Genomic DNA, 22,236 nt, shown 5'->3' with positions numbered 1-22,236 from the left:
AAATAGCAGCAGTCTCCCTGACTCCCTGAAGAGTCTAGAAATCTCCCTGATGGCACCTGGCTCACATGTAGCTGTTACGTACAGTCAGATGGGGTCATCAGCGCCATTTCCCTGCATTGGTGATAAGGCACCATGATGATCCCTATGGCTACGTGGATTTTCTAATACACGAACATACCCTGACATGTGTCCGTAAATCTGGTGTTTTTAATTTACCTTGCGCTCACTATTCTGGGTTTATGTTGTGGGCAGCAAGATTACAAATGAGGTTGAACCCAAAGCCTCAGACACAATACAATCAACAAAGTTTTTTTGCAACTGCGCCTGAAAGTTATGATACTTAAAACAATGTAATGGAAATTGACAGTGTTTAATTAATCTCAATATGTGGACATATATGACTAAAACACTGAACAGAGTGTAACTGGGTGTACAGCCTGATGTACTAGTCCGTGTGTGGGAGAAAACTTTAGGTGTGTACACACGGTGAGATCATACCCTCCAACATGACCCGCCCCACTAGGTACAAAATGCTCTGTTTCTGGACTTCCCTCTTAATTTATTATTGCCATCACCTGTGAAGAAACAGGTTTCTTATCATTTAACTAGTTCAACACAGGTGGAAATCATAAATTAAGAGGGAAGTCCAGGAACAGAGCATTTTGTACCTAGTGGGGTGGGTCATGTTGGAGGGTCTGTGAGATTTCGGCTATGCCCGATTCTCACTGTGCGATGTGGAATGTGGTCGGTATCGCAAGCCTAGATGACTGTGCTTGCGATACTGGCTATGTGCGATTTTGGCTAAGTATAAATTTTGACTATACTTTTATACTAGATAGTCAAAATTGACTTGCCTGCACAGTCTATCTAGGCCAGAGGTTCTCAAACTTGGTCCTCGTGGGCCCACACAGTGCATGTTTTGCAGGTAACCCAGCAGGTGCACAGGTGTATTAATTACTCACTGGCACATTTTAAAAGGTCCACAGGTGGAGCTAATTATTTCACTTGTGATTCTGTGAGGAGACCTGCAAAACATGCACTGTGTGGGCCCACGAGGACCAAGTTTGAGAACCTCTGATCTAGGCTTTGGATACCGACCTTGTGGGACCGCGAATCAGTATCGCATCGGGATCGCAAGGTGACTTTCACCTTGCGATCTGCACTAATTTTTCTTGCGATTATGACTATATAGTCAAAATCGCAAGCAAAAATCTCACCGTGTGTACACACCTTTAGACTGTGTGTCTGTATGGCAGAGAATGGCGTCCCACTTCTCTATGCACACATTAGATCAGGCATGTCCAAACTGCGGCTCTCCAGCTGTTGTGAAACTATATATCCCAGCATGCCCTGACACAGTTTTGCTGTCAGAGAATGCTAAAGCTGTGTCAGGGCTTGCTGGGATGTGTAGTTTCTTAACAGCTGGAGGGCCGCAGTTTGGACATGCCTGCATTAGATTATCTCATGCAAATGAGCTTGCTGCTCCAAAAAGTAAAACAAATGTCCGGGAGGTATAATAGGGGAGAGTGCACTTTTGATAGCGCGTGGGGTACCCCTGCATCTGTAGGCAGGTGGACTAATACAGAGATCGGGTATGGGGACTCTGGACTTACAGCGCTCAACCGGTGCCTGTATGAAGCAGAGCTTGCCTTGTTACAGGCGCTCTCTACTATCCAGGAACGCCGGGATGCGGTCACAGTCTAGGGGAGAAAGGGCAACGGCTTTGAGACCTCAAAACAGGACTACCCGCCGTGCTCTCCCCCCTCTTACAGAGTCTTACCTGAGTCTCCGCAGCTTCTGTCCCACCATCCGCTACCTCCTATCTTCACTGCACGTTGTGCAGCTGCTGCTGTGGTGCTCACTTCCTGGTCCTGCATATGCATTGTATTGCTCTCACTGCTCTGTGCCCATTTAAAAGATTGTTTCAGTCTGACTAACAAATGATTTTTGTTTTATGTGATATTTAAAAAAAATAAAAATTTGCGGGGACTTTTAATAAATATTGTTTTATCTTCAGAAGAACTTGGAACCTGCTATTTTCTTGGAATTATCTACAAGGGCATTACTAATGTGGGGCATAATGTGTAAGAGGCATTACTAATGTGTGGTTTAATACATAAGGAGCATTGTTATGTGGTATTATGTGTATAAGAGGCACTACTGTGTGGTGTAACATGTATAAAAGGCACTACTGTTTGGTGTAACATAAGCAAAGAGCAATACAGTGTGGTGTAATGAGAATAACGGATACTACTGTGTGACTTAACGTGAATTAGGGGCACTACTGTGAGGCATTACGTGTATAAGGTAAAGGAGTACTACTGTGTAATATAATGTGAATAAGGGACACTACTGTGTGACATAACATGAATTAGGGACACTATCACGTGATGTGAATAAGTCTTCACTACTGTGTGGCATAATTTGAATTGGGGGTACTATTGTGTGCTGACCCTATTTAAAATATGGTGGTAGAGGCTCCAATGCTCCTGCTGGCACAATGCACCAAAATATCTAGTTACAGCTCTGTGGATGATAATTGCAAAGGGTGAGGGGTGATGGGTGTTGCTGGGAGAGGGGTGCTGGGTCAGAGGCAGAACTAGCGGCGGTGCTAGGGGCACCAGCCGCAATCTTGCCTAGGCTATCAAATTGGTTAGGGCTGGCTCTGAGTCCTGATGTCCCTCTCATGATAAACATAAGATGGAATTATGGTTAAACTGAGCAGTTGTTACCGGTGGGTTAAGTTCGCAGAGACCCAGATGGGTGGATTCCCAGAAAAGTACTTCAACAAACAACTTGAATATATAAAAACAGTGTATGAATGTATTGTATACTTAGCTAAGGTTATTGATCAATTCAGCAAATGTTCAATACAGCAATCACATCAGCATACTCAGGAGCCTCGCCCTCTGTGTCAAGAGGCTGAGTTATATTCAGATCATCCTGGCACTTCTGCAGTCCGTGGTTCATCCAGGCTGTCTAAACTGTTAAGGCTAGTGACCCACCTGAAGGTCACATACTTATAGTGCTACTGAGCAGCCTCAGATGTGACAGTACTATAAAAGGGCATAATCCTAAAGGTCACAAACTGATTGGGTTACTGACCAACAGGATATATGATGCACAAAGGAATGTACAATGCTGCATGCAAAGTCCTGTTATTCACACTCGTATAATGAGCAGAATTAAGTTAAAAACACGTATTATGTATAGTCAGTATACAATCTGACATGTAATCTCTTCAGTATATTTATTCATTCTGTTCTTTGTATTAGGTGCCAAAACTGCCTGAAAGCATCAGTTTGATAATAGTGAAACTTATATTTTTGTATCACTCCTAACTGCAGTATTTTAAAAGGTATACCTGTCAAATTATTGACAGTTACCATGTCGACATAATGTTGACATGGTCCAACATGTCTACGGGCAACATGTCTGCATGCTCAGAATGTCAACATGTTCACAATCTCGACATGTGAAATGTCGACATAGGATAGGCGGGGGGGGGGGGGGGGTAGGCACTAGAAAGCGGTGCAGGGTTAGGGAATGGCAGAACATGCTCACAGAAACCAGCACTCTGTTAGAAGTGTGCACTGGAAGTGTCACATGGCCTGGAAGCCATGCTGGAGCTGCTGCTACTGTCAGGATCAGGTAAGTGACGACCATGCCACCAGGAACATTATGTTGATATGCAAAGAAAAGGATATATCAAGATATATCTAAACAGGCGCTACTTCGAGTTGGTTTTCCTAGCAGCTGTTTTTATGGAGATAGTCACTCTCCACACGTTAAATGCACACAAACAAAACAGAAAAATAAACATCGCTTGTAGTAATCGATAGTTGTTACTATAGACAACATGGTAATCTAAAAAGACATAATTTATTAAAATTGTTAATTGTTAAAAAAACATATAGCTGACTTCCAAACTATATTCAAACAGTCAAAAACAAAATGTTTATATATATATATATAAAATCACTTATTGATCAGCATATGAAATTATTGTCGTGCAACTATCAAGTAATGTCCTCCTTTTATGGTCAAATATCAGGGACTTTCTTTGCACAGTTCTGTGGGCTACAGTCCATTTAGAGATACAATCATGGTCATCGACCAATGGCAGAGGTCCCAAACGTTTGTAATATTTACCGGTCTCCAGGTATTTGTGAAGGGAAAAGTCCTACTCGCGTTGATCTTTTTCATGCAAAATTTCACCGAAGTAACACTGGCTTTCAGCGTGTTTGGTAGAATCCCTTTAACCTTTCGTACTTGGACCAGGTGTGACCAGGATCATCCGATTGGTAATAAGGTGGGTAAGAGTCCACAGAGTCCCTTAGACCAGGCATTCCCAACCACGGTCCACAAGGCACACCAACAGTGCAGGTTTTAGTGATATCCAAATAACTGGGGTACTAATTAAGTCACCTGTATTCAAGCCTGGATATCACTAAAACCAGGACTGTTAGTGTGCCTTGAGGACCGAGGTTGGAAAACACTGCCTTAGACCAAGGAGGAGCAATCCTGACGCGTTTTGCTGTCCTTAGACAGCTTTATCAAAGGTCTGACTTGACTGTTTGAATACATTATGTTGATATACTATCATGTCAAAATATCACCCGTGCTCACTTTCGACATGATGCATGTCAGCATTTCTGACCATGTCAACATTCTCTTGTCGACCTGATGCATGTTGACATGATTAGTGTTCATTCTAGTACCCTGCACCTGTGCATTCCTCTTTCCTGCCTGGGGTGTTGCTCTCTGCTCTGGTGCCTCTAGCACACTCTGGTCTGTATCTAAGTGCAATATGAAAGCTGGGAATTGTTGAAGGGGTACTCCTAAAATGGTAGTATGCTGCATGTACTATGGTTTTACAGGGGGTAGTTCTGAAAATAGAGAAATGCAGCCAATTAACATATCTGTTTTCCAATGTATTGTAATACCAATTGATTTGTTGCAGTCGTTCAATCTCCAATCAACTCAGAATTGGTCTCTTGGAATCAGATAACGCTACACAGACTGACGTGAGCGAAGTGCTGGAGATTAAGGAATTGACCAGCGTGATGCAAACTGCAACACAGGTCAGAGCTCCGTTCACTTAGAAGTTCTTCTGTCAGATATTTATATATACGTTTATTATTTCTTCCATCTAATCATCATTATTATTATCATTATCCTTTATTTATATGGTGCCACAAGGGTTCCGCAGCACCTAATTACAGAGTACATAAACAAATAAGCAAAACAGGAAAACAGCGACTTACAGTTGAAGATAATATAGGACAAGTACACAGGGTATATAAACATAGCTGATGACACTCAAATAAGTATCAGGTGACAGAAAACTGCCTTCGAGGATGTATATAAGAGAATGAAAGCACAAGAGGAAAGAGGGCCCTGCTTGTGAGAGCTTACATTCTAATTGTGCATAATTGTCGATAAGCATAATGTGTTACTGTTATTTAAAGATCGAACTGCAAGCAAAATGAAAAGCCCTTCTACTGCCAAATATCAGAACCTCCCCCCAGCCTAGCTGAGGGGTATGGGTCGTTGGGACGACTCAACTTAGCTCGACATGGTCATTAGGTTGACATGGTCATTAGGTCAAAAGGTCGACATGGGTTTTTGGACTTTTTTTAGTGTTGTTTTCTTCGTAAAGTGACGGAGAACCCCAATTAGTGCACTGTGTCCCATCGCGCTTCGGGCAAGGTGCCTCGCTCTGTTACCGCTGCGCTCGGCACAGATTGCCATTCCCAATTGTAGTCCACGTAGATCGTAAAGTATGGAAAAGTCCAAAAATTAAAAAAAAAATTAAAAACATGTCAACCTAGTACATGTCGACCTAATACATGTTGACCTTTAGTGGTTGACCTAATGACTGTCGACCTAAGTTGTGTCGACCTAACGACCGTATTCCCCAGCTGAGTCTGGTACTGATTATTTAGAAGCCTGGACATGTGTGGCAAAGCCCACAGTTTACATTGATATGTAATTATTAATTGTCTTTCAATCCAAATTACACAAAGTCATGAAAAATGTATATATAACACACCTAAGAACATACTTATTGTGCAATATGTGTAAAATCCATTTCTCTATCGTCCTAGTGGATACTGGGGAATAGGATATTACCATGGGGTATAGATCGGCTCCACTGGAGCCTGGCACTTTGAGAAATCAATAGTGTGTGTTGGATCCTCCCCTCTTTGCCCCTCCTAGCAGACTCAGTTTAGAAAATGTGCCCAAGGAGCCGGGTGCATTCTGTTGCTCTCCAGAGTGTTTTCTTCAGGAATTAGTTTTAGTTTGTTATTTATAGGCAGCACTGGTTGGCAACCAGTCTGCCTGTGTCGTGGGACTTGAGGGGGGGACCGAACCAACTTCCTTAGAGTTAATGGTTCGTATCCCAGCTGACAGGACACTGAGCTCCTGAGGCGCTGTTTCTCACATCCCCAGGTTGTGAGCCCACGCCGGCAGCATGCCTCCACTTCTTAACAGATACCGAAGTTGACGCGGTGCGGTGAGTATTACACCGGGGACTCGGTTAGCGGGTCCCCGGTGCAAATTGGCGGCATGAAGGGACAGTGTTCACCCGGCTCCGGGCCGCGGTGCCCACTGAGTACCCAGACTGGCAACATGGTGAACAGGGGCTGTGTACACTCGTTTTCACAATTTATGGAGAAAACCAGTATAAATAATATACAGGGACTGCGTGCCATTATGGGTGCAGGGCTTCCCGGAGAGCGGGACCAGAGGCTAAATGGCACCATTTCCTGCTGCTGCTAATACAGGCTGCACGCGGGGACTGCTCCTCCAAGACCCACTGAATCACTATTGTAACTGGTACCAGGGGCTTATAGTGAAGGAGGAAGCTCATAATCAGCGGTTCTACCGCTCTGTGGAAGATTACACATAAAGAACACCCAGCGGGGCACTGCTCGGTCTGTGGTGTAGTGTGCTGGTTCCAATTCTCTCTGTGTCACTCCATTCAGGGTTGTCTGGGTTTGTGTGCATATCTCACTAATATTGCACTGTGTTTTCATACTAATCTGTGTGTTTTTACTCAAGCATGTCTGCAAATAAGTCTGTGTGTACTTTATGCAAGGCTAGGTTTACACCTTCCTCACAGGGGTCCCTTATGTGTACCCAATGCTCAATTCCTTCACAAGGTAGGTAATGTGCAGGAACCTGAGTTGATGGAACCATTTAAAACTATGATTTCCAGTATTAATTCAGAGTTAGCTACAGCTAAGCAAAAAAGACAGACCCTGAAACAAACTATGAACACGTTTATGGTAGCTGCTACCGACCACAGACAGGCTCTTTAGCCCCCCCTGTTGGTCTCTCACAAACGCCCTCTCCCTCACTTATTACAATCTGACTCTGATTCTTAGCTACCAGAGTTTGATGAAGGAGAGGCTGAGGTGGACGAGGATAATTCCTTGTCCCCGGGTGTTGAGGCCCTCATTTATGCCATTAGAGAGGTGCTCAATATCCCTGATAAGGAGGAAGAACAGACAGAGGAATTGTTTTTTAATGTGAAACCAAAGTCCTCTGCAACCTTCCCGTTTTCTAAAGAATTAGATTCCCTGGCTAAGGCAGCATGGATAAATCCTGTAAAAAAATGTATTACCCCTAAACGGGTGTTACATTTATTCCCTTTCCCTACAGAGGATAGGAAAGTCTGGGAAACCCTGCCGATAGTGGATACTTCTGTGTCCAGGCTCTCACATAAGATTGTTTTACCTGTACCTGGGGCTGTTTCCCTTAAAGACCCAGTTGATCGTAAAATTGAAACCACTCTTAAATCAATTTATACTGCAGCAGGTGTAGCGGCTGGATTTCTAGAGCCATGGTAAAATGGTCTGATGATATTCTGAAAGGGTTGCTTACACTACCTCAAAAAGAGATAGTTCCATTACTACAACACATCCAAGATGCTGCAAACTTTATGAGTGAAGCTGTACCACTGCTATGACCGTATCAGCTCGCAGAGCCCTGTGGGTACGTCAATGGTCAGCAGATGCTGATTCTAAAAAAACCCTTCCTTTTACAGGTGTTGCCTTGTTTGGGGAAGAAGACTGAACAAGTGGATATCTAAGGCAACTGCAGGTAAATCTACATATCTGCCGTCTGCCCCGCCACCTGCCAGGTGTCCCTATCCTGGACCCTCCCTGTAGTCCTTTCGGGTGGCCAGATTCAGAGGCAAAGCCAGAGGTGCCTACAAGGCTGCTAGAGGATCTCGTGGTAAGTCCCGTAAACCAGCAGCTGCTGGACCTACGGACCAGACCTCAGGATCGTCTTCCACGAAGCCCTCCGTGTGACATTTGACCCCAGCAGCAAGGCGACTTTCAGGTAGGTGCTCGCCTTCAGCACTTCACCCACATGTGGGCAGAGTCCTGCCGGGATCCTAGGGAGAGGGACCTCATATCCCAAGGATACCGGCTGAAATTCCAGGAGCTCCATCCTCTCAGATTCTTCAGGTCAAGCTTACCAGCTTCACAGGAAGCAAGGGTTTCCTTACAGCAGGCAGTGCAAAAGCTGCTTTCTACAGGGGTTACTGTTCCAGTGCCTCCTCAGCTGCACACAAAGGGGTTTTACACAAGTCTCTTTGTGGTTCCAAAGCCGGACGGCTCTGTTCGACCGATCTTGAACCTCAAATCCCTGAACCCGTATCTTTGGGTGTTCGGGTGTTCAAATTCAAGATGGAATCCCTACATATCCCAATTTGGCCCCCTCACCAAGCGTTCCTCAGGTTCGCGATTCTGGACCAGCATTTCCAGTTTCAGGCCTAACCCTTTGGTCTCTCCACAGCCCCAAGGGTATTCACAAAGGTCATGGCGGAAATTAAGCTACAACTACGCATGAGGGGTGTCCAAATAATTCCGTACCTGGACGATCTCCTGATAAAAGCGGTGTTCGAGGAACAGCTACTACACAGTATCGACTTGATTACTTGTTTGCTTACGGATCACGGATGGATACTCAATTTCCAGAAATCTCACTTCAGAATCAGAATCAGCTTTATTGGCCAGGTATACTTGCGTATGTGTCTTTGGTTTGCTATACAACAGCCAAGTAGGTAACAGATAAGCAGGTGGGGGCAAGTATAGTCATACAGATAGGTATACCATAGGGACACAAGTGAGTTACATTTACGTCTAGTCAGTCAATGTTCAAGAGTTCAGCAGGCGGACCGCTTGGGGAAAGAAACTTTTGAGGCTTCTGGTGGACCTGGCGGGGACGGCTATGTAACGCCTGCCTAAAGGAAGCAAGTTAAACATGCTGTGGCCAGGGTGTAGCTAGTCCTTTACTATCTGCGTTGGCCGCTTTTTAGCTCTGGACAGGTACAGGTCCTGAGGGAAGGTGTGACAGGACGGTACCGTACGAAAGCACTTGCCGCTTTCGCGTCCCGTTGTCTGCGCACAGAATGGAAGGTCAAGTCACACGAGGCCTGACCACATAGGGGATTCCCGCTTCCTGTCGGTAACCGCCTGTTACTGACTCCACCCACTGCGTTGTGGGCGGGTTTTTTGCTGCCACCACCAAACTCCTAACCTGCCGTGGCGTTTGGAACCACGGTTCTGCGCTGTATGTGCCGACGCACTGCCTTACCACAGCTGTGTGGTGCTGACGAATCCCCACTAGCCACTTGCTAGGCCTCTACCGGTAGCTGGCGGAAGGCGGAGCTTGGAGACGTTAGGTGCTTCCCTGGACAGCCGGAGAACGGGGCTAGGTTTGGCCTAACCCTGTAGGTCACAAGATGAAGCAGTCTTCTTGAGGCAATGATGTTTATTTGCTCAATGATAACCTTTAAAAAGGCTCCTCCCTATTGCTAGGGGCAACAGCATACAATCAGATGTTTTCAGCAGAATAAGATGTTACAATACACTCCTATGGGCCAACTGCCCTCCTTTTATCCCTCTCCAAGACCCCTTACCACAGGGGGTAAGCCCGCCCTGTGGTGCACAACCAATCAATGTTTACCCATGAGCTGTGCATGCCTTGGTCTCATGCACAGCTTACATTGTCCCCTATGGACAGTGGGGAGTGGTCGGTCTCCTTTGACTCTCCCATCTTGGAGGATCAGGATACGCCCCGGTGCCGTTCAGTCTGGCTGGGAGAAGTTTTCCCTCCTAAATCTGACTTCCAGAAACCTGCCCGGGACCCAGCTCACTGCCTGCAGCCTGGATTTGGGCTCCAGAGCTGGGCAGCCTGGCTCCCCGGTCCAGGTCTCTTGGCCACTACGGGTGATCTCCATGGAGCTCCAAGAAACCACTCAGCTTATTTCATAGCTGAGCTGCTTCTCTCTCTCCCTGTGCCCCTTGGAAGTGTGAGGCTGGATGGGAAAGCATTCCGTTTTTGGGGAAAAGGTCTGGGAGAATCCATCAGCCTGCACAGCCATGGATTCCCCCCTCCTGGGACACACAACCAAGTAAGTGCAATTTACCTTTAAATACATTACATTTAAATCACACTGTACATGTTATACATTTAAATACACTCTGAGCCTGCACAGGCTCCACATACCTAGGCACTGCAGTGCCTTACAACACACTGTACTTTCTATTATTTTTTACACAATGTCTGGTTTGTGGAATACTGTCTCCTAGTCCTGCAGCCTGGCTGCTAGGACCCTGTCTGTGCTGGCTCCCCCAGCCCTGCAGCCTGGCTGCAAAGGGCTCTCTCAGTGCTGGAGGTATGGGGCTGGCTTCCCCCACCCTCCAGCCTGCCTGCCTGCCACTGGGGTCCAGGGAGCTGGCTCTCCCTGTCCCCCCAGTGTGGCACTAACTTTGTGGCCTCGCCGCACGCAGCGGCGCACCCCCCTGTACCGAAGCCCGGCGGCCCGGGACACTTGTCCCGGCCGCCGTGACTCTGGCTCTATTGCATCGCTGAGGTGCCGGGAGCGTAGCTCCCGGACCCCAGCGCTCATCAGCCTAATTGCACCCACGCCGCTAGGGAGCCGGCTAGCCCGGTCCCCCATGAGCGGCGCCTGTGGTGGCCTCGCCGCGCAGGGAGCCGGCTAGCCCGGTCCCCTGTATGCAGCGCTGATTTCAGGTGCCCTCGCAGCAGCGTCCGGCGGGGAGCCGGGCTGTGGCGCACCCCCCCTTGCCGGCCAGCAGCCCGGGACGTCTGTCCCGGCTGCTGCGGCTGGCCACCCGTGCTGGGCTGAGGCACCGGGAGCGGAGCTCCCGGCCCCCAGCGGCGGCTCTCCCTTCTCCCCGGCGCGCACACTCCGGCGGTCAGCGGCTGCCTCTCCCCCGGCGCGCACACACTGCTGAGCGCGCCGAGGGCTGTCCTCACTGCCGTGGTCTCCGGAGAGGTCCGGGACCACGGCACACATTGTCAACATACATTTGTTACACATTTTTAAATCTGGCGCCAAGCGCCCATTGTCTTCTAAAATGGCGCTGGGCACTAGGGGTTAACCCCTTCAGTGCCGCGGCAGCCATTTTCCTCGTGGCTGGGGGCCTCTCCGGCCACACTGACCCCCCCATTCAAGCGGGTCAACCAGGGACCCATGTCCCAACGATTTGGGTCCTGGTCCCGCAGTCCGTTGGGGTGAAGGGGACGCTACCTGGGGGGTGTAGGCTCTGGCCTAGACAGTTCATCCATAGTGTAGTGGGCCTCTCTTCGTGGGTGCACAATGTTCAAATAGTCCACCTGAAGTCCAAGTTCAAGGCTCCACCACAAAAGTCTGTCCAATTTCCCCAAGGTAGGTTGCAGCCACCTAACAGGTAGGTGGTAAGTCACCACGGTGGGGGGCCGGTTCCAAACAAGTGCCACCCAAGGTGTCCCAATTGTGGCATACCCCACCTCCCACAATAGCAGTATACTGCTCAACCAGGCCACAGGGTGCTCCTGCCCATATGGCTCTTTCTGGCTCGGTACTGCTCCCAGTCCGTGCAGTGGCGCAATAGTTCGTAACACACAGTCCTGGTCAAGAATGTGCGCCATCAGCACTGGAGCGGGTACCCGAGCCTCCTCCAATGACTGGAATGCCAACTCGCAAGCGGGTGCAAAGTCCACTGACTTGGGAATGCCCTTCCTAGCCATCTCTGTCCAAGGGGTTCACTACAGGACTAAAGTCAATGACAACATGTCCGTAGGGCCTTACAGGTTCTAAGGTCAGTACCGGTCTGGGTGATGTGGGTCGGGGACAGCCTCTGGTTGCCTCCACCCCCTCTGGTTTGGGCCTACCCCTGTCTCCTCCCACATGGTGCCCCAGGCACTGCACCTCCGTCATACCTAACTTGCAACTGTCTGCCCTAACCGTCAGACCTGCCCTCCCATCCTCCTCTGTCGACCTATGACTCGGGAAACCTACCCTGTCACCTAGGCCTACTCCTTTCTCCTCGTCCGCTACTTGTGCCACAGTGATGGCGGCCAGACCACCAGCCTCTGGATCCTGTGTGGCATCCACTACAGGGAGGCTGCGTGTCTTCCCCGATCTACTGCGCACAGGCAGGGGACCTGCTATGTCCACAGCAACTTGCTGCAAGGGTTCTCCTATGGGCAGAGGCCCAGAGACAACACAACCGCTGGAGTGCCCCGGCTGCCAACGCATGGCACCAGCCTTACAGTTGGTCTGGGCGTCATCCGACATTCCAGACCAGGGTAAGCTCTGTGTCAGGCACTTCAGGGTACGGTCTGTCTCCGGGTTACTGTCCAAAGGGGTTTCGCTGGCAACCGACACTGGTTGCGCAGGAACGTTCCCTGAGGGGACCAGTTGGACACATTCCCTATCTGGTCTATCCCCTCCCACTTTCCTGTCTACCCTGTACCTTAACCCTTCCCGCCAGGTCATACTTCCCGCCCCAACCCTGTCAAGGCCGCTGCCAGAGTGGCGCCTCATGCCTATCAGGGATGGGTCAGAGAGTTGAGCCTCCCTAAACTCCTGCCTGTGGCCCTCAATCTCTCCTAAATTGGGACACTCTACAGGGGGATCTAGGTTGGGACTACTAGGGTCAGTCTGGTAGGGGTCAGTCATGGAAAAGTCAGTGTGGTTTCTCATACTCACCGCCGGAGTTGGCAAACCACTTGGGTCAGGAGCATCATTGGGCACCCCCACAGGATCAAACGAGCTGGAACCGACATCCTCTGCGTTGCTAGGGGACGTAGGCATACCAGAGGCAAAAGGCATGCGGGGTCGATGTGCTGATCTAGCCGCTGTAATCTTTTCCTCTGGGCTGGTTGATGCTGTGGTTGGCTGTGCTGGCAGTTGTCTAGCAGTTGTAGTCTTTTCCTCTGGGCTGGGCTGTGCTGGAGTAGCTGATGTCAATGGTGGTTTTGGAACTTGACTCCGGGGAATGGCGCCAACAAACGTAGTGACGATCCCACCACCCAGATCATTTCCTAGGACCACATCAGTTGGGAGACCATCCATGACGGCAACTTCTCGCAACTCTGGTCCAGCTCCCCAGTCCAGGTAGACTCTTGCCATGGGAACCGCTTTCTCTGTTCCTTCTGCCAGGGTGACCGTGGCAGTGTGACCCTGCAATACTGCAGCAGGATCTATAAGGTGGGGGCTCACCACAGTGATTGAGGCCCCAGAGTCTCTTAGGCCTTCTTCCTGCAGGGGTCCCTCGTGGACTGGCTGCAGGTGCCTCCACATGTTGTGTAGGGGCTGTTTGGCCATGCAGGTGACTCTCTCCGCAGAGTGCACCTGTCTCTCGCCACACTCCATCGGACTGACTGGAGGGGGAACAGTCTCTGAAGGCTCATCTCCTCTCGTCAAACAAGCGATCCGGGCTCCAGCACTCGGATTTGGGGCACGAGTCTGGGGTGCTTGGGATGCAGGACAGTTCATCCTCAGATGTCCGATTTTCCCACAGCCGTAGCACTTCTTCTCCAGTCGTGGCACCGATGATCTCTGATCACTTGCAGGGACGCTGCGGTGCGGTTGCTGGCCAAGAGCACCCGGGTTGGAAGAAGCTTGTCTTTGGGGTTGATGAGCTGAAGAGGGGGGTCCCCTTGTTGGTACAGTCTTTTGGAGCTGGCTGCTGGCGGGGCGCTTCTGCCCCCGTGGCCGAATTGCCACATTTTTGTCGGCTAATTGGGCAGCCATTTTTAAGCTGGGTGGCTCCCGATCTAGCACCCACTCCTTCACTTCTTGGGCGCACCTGCGGTAGAACTGCTCCCTGCAGATCAGGTCGATCAGTGCGTCCCATGTAGTGGCTTCCGAATCCTTCACCCACTTCACCACGTACTGCCGCAGCTGGGTGGCGAACTGCTCATGGGTGCTGCTAGGATTCTTGGGCAAGTCTCTGAACTTCTTCCTGTAAGACTCTGGAGTGATGATGAATCGCTGGAGCAGGGCCTTCGCGACTTCGTCGTAGTTCACACAGTCCTCCGTCGCCACTCCTCGATAGGCCTCCAAGGACTCTCCATGCAGAGTAGGCACCAGGTGTCTCACCCACTCTGACTTGGGTAGATCGTGTAGTTTACAAGTCCTTTCAAAGACTTGCAAATGTCTATCAATGTCCCCGTCACTGTCTGCAAACTTGGCAAACTGAACTCGTCCTGATTTGTGTACCCCAGCTGACAACGGCTCCCGGGGTACCACGGCCTGTGGTGCCCGCTCATCACGCCACATCTGGATGATGATCAAGCGCTCTTGCTCCGTTGCCCTTTCCCCCAATTCCGCTAGCCGATCTGCTAGGGTATCCGGGCCGCCCCCCCCTGGGACGTTGGGATCCTGGCCCTGCTAGGGATCGCTGGGAAACATGGCTGCTGTGAGAGAGGGCGGGACTTGTGGATCTCACCGGTTCTGTACGAAGGTCCACTGGTGGGCCGTCCTCTGCGATGCTGACGCCGTCAGTGTTTTCCACCTCCACCCGATGGGACTCCTCCCAGCTCCTGAGCGCCGCCTGCATGACGCTTCTGGACGCGTTGAAAGGGATATCCACACCCTTCTCCTGGCATACGATCTCCAGATCATCCTTGGACATTCCGCTGAATTCCGCCATCTTGTGCGTTCTCCTGCGCTGCAGTTACTCCTCTCCTGAGTAACTCGGCTTCTCCAATCGGGTGATGAAAAGCCGCCTGGGAATATCCCACCACTATGCCACCAATTTCTGTGACAGGACGGTACCGTACGAAAGCACTTGCCGCTTTCGCGTCCCGTTATCTGCGCACAGAATGGAAGGTCAAGTCACACGAGGCCTGACCACATAGGGGATTCCCGCTTCCTGTCAGTAACCGCCTGTTACTGACTCCACCCACTGCGTTGTGGGCGGGTTTTTTGCTGCCACCACCAAACTCCTAACCTGCCGTGGCGTTTGGAACCACGGTTCTGCGCTGTATGTGCCGACGCACTGCCTTACCACAGCTGTGTGGTGCTGACGAATCCCCACTAGCCACTTGCTAGGCCTCTACCGGTAGCTGGCGGAAGGCGGAGCTTGGAGACGTTAGGTGCTTCCCTGGACAGCCGGAGAACGGGGCTAGGTTTGGCCTAACCCTGTAGGTCACAAGATGAAGCAGTCTTCTTGAGGCAATGATGTTTATTTGCTCAATGATAACCTTTAAAAAGGCTCCTCCCTATTGCTAGGGGCAACAGCATACAATCAGATGTTTTCAGCAGAATAAGATGTTACAATACACTCCTATGGGCCAACTGCCCTCCTTTTATCCCTCTCCAAGACCCCTTACCACAGGGGGTAAGCCCGCCCTGTGGTTCACAACCAATCAATGTTTACCTATGAGCTGTGCATGCCTTGATCTCATGCACAGCTTACATTGTCCCCTATGGACAGTGGGGAGTGGTCGGTCTCCTTTGACTCTCCCATCTTGGAGGATCAGGATACGCCCCGGTGCCGTTCAGTCTGGCTGGGGGAAGTTTTCCCTCCTAAATCTGACTTCCAGAAACCTGCCCGGGACCCAGCTCACTGCCTGCAGCCTGGATTTGGGCTCCAGAGCTGGGCAGCCTGGCTCCCCGGTCCAGGTCTCTTGGCCACTACGGGTGATCTCCATGGAGCTCCAAGAAACCACTCAGCTTGTTTCATAGCTAAGCTGCTTCTCTCTCTCCCTGTGCCCCTTGGAAGTGTGAGGCTGGATGGGAAAGCATTCCGTTTTTGGGGAAAAGGTCTGGGAGAATCCATCAGCCTGCACAGCCATGGATTCCCCCCTCCTGGGACACACAACCAAGTAAGTGCAATTTGCCTTTAAATACATTACATTTAAATCACACTGTACATGTTATAGATTTAAATACACTCTGAGCCTGCACAGGCTCCACATACCTAGGCACTGCAGTGCCTTACAACACACTGTACTTTCTATTATTTTTTACACAATGTCTGGTTTGTGGAATACTGTGTCCTAGTCCTGCAGCCTGGCTGCTAGGACCCTGTCTGTGCTGGCTCCCCTAGCCCTGCAGCCTGGCTGCAAAGGGCTCTCTCAGTGCTGGAGGTATGGGGCTGGCTTCCCCGACCCTCCAGCCTGCCTGCCTGCCACTGGGGTCCAGGGAGCTGGCTCTCCCTGTCCCCCCAGTGTGGCACTAACTTTGTGGCCTCGCCGCACGCAGCGGCGCACCCCCCTGTACCGAAGCCCGGCGGCCCGGGACACTTGTCCCGGCCACCGTGACTCTGGCTCTATTGCAGCTCTGAGGTGCCGGGAGCGTAGCTCCCGGACCCCAGCGCTCATCAGCCTAATTGCACCCACGCCGCTAGGGAGCCGGCTAGCCCGGTCCCCCATGAGCAGCGCCTGTGGTGGCCTCGCCGCGCAGGGAGCCGGCTAGCCCGGTCCCCTGTATGCGGCGCTGATTTCAAGTGCCCTCGCCGCAGCGTCCGGTGGGGAGCCGGGCTGCGGCGCACCCCCCCTTGCCGGCCAGCAGCCCGGGACGTCCGTCCCGGCTGCTGCGGCTGGCCACCCGTGCTGGGCTGAGGCACCGGGAGCGGAGCTCCCGACCCCAGCGGCGGCTCTCCCTTCTCCCCGGCGCGCACACTCCAGTGCGCCCGGGGCTGCACCGACCGCTGCCGGGAGCGGAGCTCCCGGACTCCGGCGGTCAGCGGCTGCCTCTCCCCCGGCGCGCACACACTGCTGAGCGTGCCGGGGGCTGTCCTCACTGCCGTGGTCTCCGGAGAGGTCCGGGACCACGGCACACATTGTCAACATACATTTGTTACACATTTTTAAATCTGGCGCCAAGCGCCCATTGTCTTCTAAAATGGCGCCGGGCACTAGGGGTTAACCCCTTCAGTGCCGCGGCGGCCATTCTCCTCGTGGCTGGGGGCCTCTCCGGCCACAGAAGGTCAGCCCCGATTATCTTCTCTGCGGTTCTGACCACCTTTTGGAGCCTGCATCTGTCCCCCGCGTTGGCGGAGCTGTACCATACCAGTATTGAGGAGCACAGTACCGACACCACAATCGAGGAGTAGAAGAGTAGCAGAAGCTTCTGTGGGATGTTGAACTTCCTTAGTTGCCTGAGGAAGAACAACCTCTGCTGCGCTTTCCCGACAATGGCATCAGCGTTTGACCCCCATTTAAGGTCCAGGGAGATCGTGGTCGCTAGGAACTGGAAGGAGTCCACTAGCGATACCGCACTGTCAGCAATCGTTAGCGGAGGTGCACTAGCTGACTTCTTCCTGAAGTCCACTATCATCTCGACAGTTTTGAGGGGGTTGAGCTCAAGGTTGTTGTGGCTGCACCACTGGGCCAACAGGTGTAATTCCCGTCTATTGGCCGATTAGTCCCCGTCCTTGATGAGGCCGATGACGGTGGTGTCATCGGCAAATTTAATGATCTTTACTGATTGCGCCTCTGAGGTGCAGTCATTTGTGTACAGGGAGAAGAGCAGGGGTGAGAGGACACAGCCCTGAGGAGCCCCTGTACTAATGGACAGAGCTTGAGAGCTGAGTTCCCACACTTTCACCACCTGTGTCCTATATGTCAGGAAGTCTTCTATCCATGAACAGGTAGCTTCGGGGACCCCTAGGCGAAGTAATTTGGAGGGGAGGATGCTGGGGACGATTGTATTGAAGGCCGACCTGAAATCGATAAACAGGAACCTCGCGTAGGTACCGGCAGTAGAATGTAGTGCAGGCCCAGGTTGACTGCATGCTCGACACACCGATTTGATCAATAGGCGAACTGTAGGGGGTCCAGTTGGGGGGCAGTCACAGTTTTCAGGTGATTCAAAACCAGACACTCAAATGTTTTCATGACCACAGACGACAGTGCTATTGGCCTGTAGTTGTTCAGGTTCGTGATAGAGGGTTTCTTGGGGACCGAGAAGATAGTAGACCGTTTGAGGCAGGAAGGGACTTTCTGTAGCTCCAGTGATTTTTTTTAAGATCTTGGTGAATATGGGAGCGAGCTGACCTGCACATGCTCCCAGGGCAGATGGTGACACTCCATCAGGACCAAGAGCTTTCCTGGGTTTGGCCCTTTTGAACAATGCCTCCACCTCTTCTTGGGCGACTTGCAGTGCCTGGAGTTGGCCATCGGTGTTCGGGGCATCGTAGAGGTGATTGTTTGGGTCGCAGGAGACTTCTTTTGCGAACCTGCAATAAAAGTGGTTCAGCTCGTCTGCTAGGTCTTGGTGTATGGTGGTGGACTTCGATGTTTTCTTGTAGTTGGTTATGGATTGCATTCCTTTCCATACAGATACGGGGTCATTGGTGGAGAGATCATTTGTCAGCTTGTCCGAGAACCGCTTTTTTGCTAGCCTGATTTCTTTAGTAAGAGAGTTCCAAGTTCAGTTGTGTAGTTCTCTGTCACTGCTGCTATAGGCCTCCTCTTTGGCCCGACGAAGTTGCCTGAGCTGGGCGTTGAACCAGGGCTTGTTGTTGTTGTAAATGCGGTAAGTCTTGGTAGGTACACACATGTCCTCAAAGTAGCTGATGTAGGATGTGACAGTGTCTGTCAGGTCGTTCAGGTCGGTTGCCGAGGCTTCGAAGACCCCCCATTCCGTGCAGTCGAAGCAGGCCTGGAGCTTCATCTTAGCCTTGTTGGTCCATTTCTTAACAGTCTTGACGACAGGTTTAACCGCTCTCAGCGTCTTTGTATAGGTAGGGAGTAGGTGGATGAGGCAGTGGTCAGATAGGCCGAGTACAGCACGCGGGATAAACCAGAAGGCAGACTTGAGGGTAGTGTAGCAGTGATCAAGGGTGTGCCCTTCGCTAGTGGGACACGTGACTTGTTGTTTGTACTTAGGTAGCTCTTTGCTCAGGTTAGTTCTGTTGACGTCGCCCAGCACTATAAGCAGACAGTCTGGGTGTTTCTGTTCTATGTCAGATGTGCATATGGCCAGGTGGTGCAGGGTTTCGTTCGCGCAGGCGAGGGGGGGGGCGTGTACACTCCCACTTGGAACCGTCTCAGATAATTCAGTTCCTGGGGATGATCCTGGGTACAGTGTCTCAGAAGGTATACCTTCCCATGGACAAGGCCTTGACTATTCAGTCTATGGTCCGGTCAGTGCTGAAACCTCGCGTGGTCTCAATTCATCTTTGCATCTGTTTGCTGGGCAAGATGGTGGCCTCCTACGATGCGATCCAGTACGGCAGGTTCCATGCGCAACCATTTCAACTGGATTTGTTGGATAAATGGTCGGGATCTCACGTGCACATGCATCAACATATAACCCTGTCACTGAAAGCACGGATATGCCTGCTATTGTAGCTACAAGTTCCCCATCTGGTGAAGGGTCATAGTTTCAATACCCAATCATGGACGCTGTTGACAACAAATGCCAGCCTCCATGGTTGTGGGGCTGTGACTCAAGGAGCGCTGTTCCAGGGGACGTGGTCCTTTTAGGAATCTTCCCTTTCAATCAACATCCTGGAACTCAGGGCAATTTACAATGCTCTAATACAGGCCTCATCCCTCCTTCGGAATCAGGCCATCCAGGTGCAGTCGGACAACGGCACGACAGTAGCGTACATCAAGCGGCAGGGAGGAACAAGAAGCAGGGCCGCAATGCGAGAGGTGTCAAGAATACTCCTCTGGGCGGAAGCCAACACAAGGGCCATCTCAACCATTTACATTCCAGGAGTGGACAACTGGAAAGCGGACTTCCTAAGCAGACACGACCTCCATCCGGGGGAATGGGGCCTCCACCCTCAGGTGTTTCAACAATTTGTTCACCGGTTGGGTTGTCCACAGATAGACCTGATGGCTTCTCGTCTCAACAAGAAGCTCCATCGTTACTGCTCCAGAACGAGGGACCTGCAGGCGGTTGCGGTAGACGCTCTGACGACGCCATGGACTTACCAGTTCGTTTACCTGTTTCCTCCAATTCCTCTAATCCCAAGAGTTCTCAAATGACTCAAAAAGGAAAGGGTTCAGGCAATTCTCATTGCCCCGGATTGGCCTCGACGGGCCTGGTATGTGGGCCTCCTGACCCTGTCGTTGGAGGAACCCTGGCCTCTGTCGCTTCTCAAGGACTTCTTCAACAAGGACCGTTCGTCTATCCAGACTTACAGCGGCTACGTTTGACGGCCTGGAAGTTGAGAGGGAAATTTTAACCAGGAAGGGTCTTTCATCCAAGGTGATTTCCACTATGGTTCAGGTCTGTAAGGTGGTTACCTCCAAACATTACCACCCTATTTGGAAGAAATATGTTTCTTGGTGTGAGGGTCAAAAATGTTCTCCTGTGGAATTTTGTCTGGGGCGGTTTCTACTGTTCCTGCAAGCAGGAGTGGATAAAGGCCTACGATTATGCTCCACCGAGGTTCAGATTTCGGCTCTATTTTCTTCCAGAAATAACTGGCGGTACTTCCTGAAGTACAGACCTTCCTTAAGGGGGTGTTGCACATTCAGCCACCTTTTGTTCCTCCCACTGCTCCATGGGACCTCAGTGTGGTGTTGACCTTTCTCCAGTTGGATTGGTTTGAACCTGACATGGAAGGCTGTTATGTTATTGGCCTTGGATTTGGCTTGGCGAGTGTCGGAATTGGGAGTCTTGTCCTGTAAGAGCAAATACTTGGTGTTTCATGAGGATAGGGCAGAGCTCAGAACTCGCCCACAGTTTTTGCCGAATGTGGTATTGGCCTTTCATGTAAATCAACCAATTGTGGTTCCAGTCTTATCCGACACTTCCGTTGCTCCTAAGTCCCTGGATGTTGTGAGTGTTTTGAGGATTTACATCAAAAGGACTGCTCATCACAGTAAGTCTGACTTACTTTTCGTCCTTTATGAAGCTACGAAAATTGGTCGTCCTGCCTCCAAGCAGTCCATTGCTCGTTGGCTCAAATTGACTATCCAACAAGATATACTTCAGCTGCTCTGCCGCTGCCGAGTTTGGTTCAGGCCCACTCCACAAGGTTGGTGATTTCTTCCTGGACGGCTGTCTCGGCCTTACAGTTGTGCCGTGCAGCAACTTGGTCTGGTGTGAACACGTTTGTTAAGTTCTACAGGTTCGACACTTTGGCGAAAGATGACCTTCAGTTTGGTCAGGCGGTTTTGCAGGGGTCTCAGAACGCTCTCACCTGTTCTGGGAGCTTTGGGATGTCCCCATTTAACTCTTATACCCCTTTCACACTGCAGCTTGGACCCTTTCACATAGAACCCATGTCAGCCATGCAAAATAGTATACTCATCAAAAGTGAACATCACGGGCAGAAGAGTCATGAGTCGGCACTCCTGATCCACCGATCAGCTCCATTTAAGCATTGGAGCACTTTCAGGCAGCAGGCAACTTGCGTCGGACCTGGGACTAACCCTGGTAGCAACCAGGGTTGAAGCTCTGGAACTGGATAGACCCTATCACACAGAGAAAGTGTCCAGTATGACCCGGCTTGTCTCGGCAAATACCCGTGTCAAATTCTTCTCTGTCTGGACGAGGTTTGGTTTCAACTACTTTGCAGATTTTACCACATGTCTTCTTGAAGGGATCATAACCACGATTATACTTCTGATGTAGATGGCTGCTGACATTTAGTTGATTAATTGTGCATGCCTTTACATTACAGCATGATAGAGTAGCACAAAGTACCCCTGGGCCCAAGAAGCTTGAGCTGCAAGTCTAGGTAGAAGCTGTGATCTGCTGTGGAGGTCCATCTCTTGACCTCCCCTACATGATAGAAGCACAGACCATAGCAAGAGATTTGAATTTGTACTATTATTAGTAATAGGTTCAATAGTAATTAGTTTGTCAGTTACTATTAGATTCAATTTATACTATATTGTATCAAGACTTGATTTAATTTACTTTTTAATATGTTCTTGAGCCAGAAATTCAAATGTAAATGACATTATCATATTGTCCTTGTGTACAAGTAGTAATTAGGTGACTGC

General features: G+C 50.5%; 1 protein-coding gene across 1 annotated transcript in view; it reads left to right on the top strand.

Annotated features, from left to right (window-relative positions):
- Positions 1 to 22,236, top strand: part of C5H10orf67 (chromosome 5 C10orf67 homolog) — a 283,761-nt gene that overhangs the window by 657 nt on the left and 260,868 nt on the right. Inside the window, exon 2 of the mRNA XM_063921592.1 lies at positions 4,964 to 5,084. Coding sequence (XP_063777662.1) covers positions 4,964 to 5,084 — 121 coding nt within the window. The remainder of the gene's footprint in view (positions 1 to 4,963; positions 5,085 to 22,236) is intronic.

The sequence above is a fragment of the Pseudophryne corroboree genome, chromosome 5 (assembly GCF_028390025.1).
Source record: "Pseudophryne corroboree isolate aPseCor3 chromosome 5, aPseCor3.hap2, whole genome shotgun sequence".
Lineage (NCBI taxonomy): Eukaryota > Metazoa > Chordata > Amphibia > Anura > Myobatrachidae > Pseudophryne > Pseudophryne corroboree.
The sequence above is the reverse complement of the archived record's forward strand: the minus strand, read 5'-3'. Positions and strand labels throughout refer to the sequence as shown.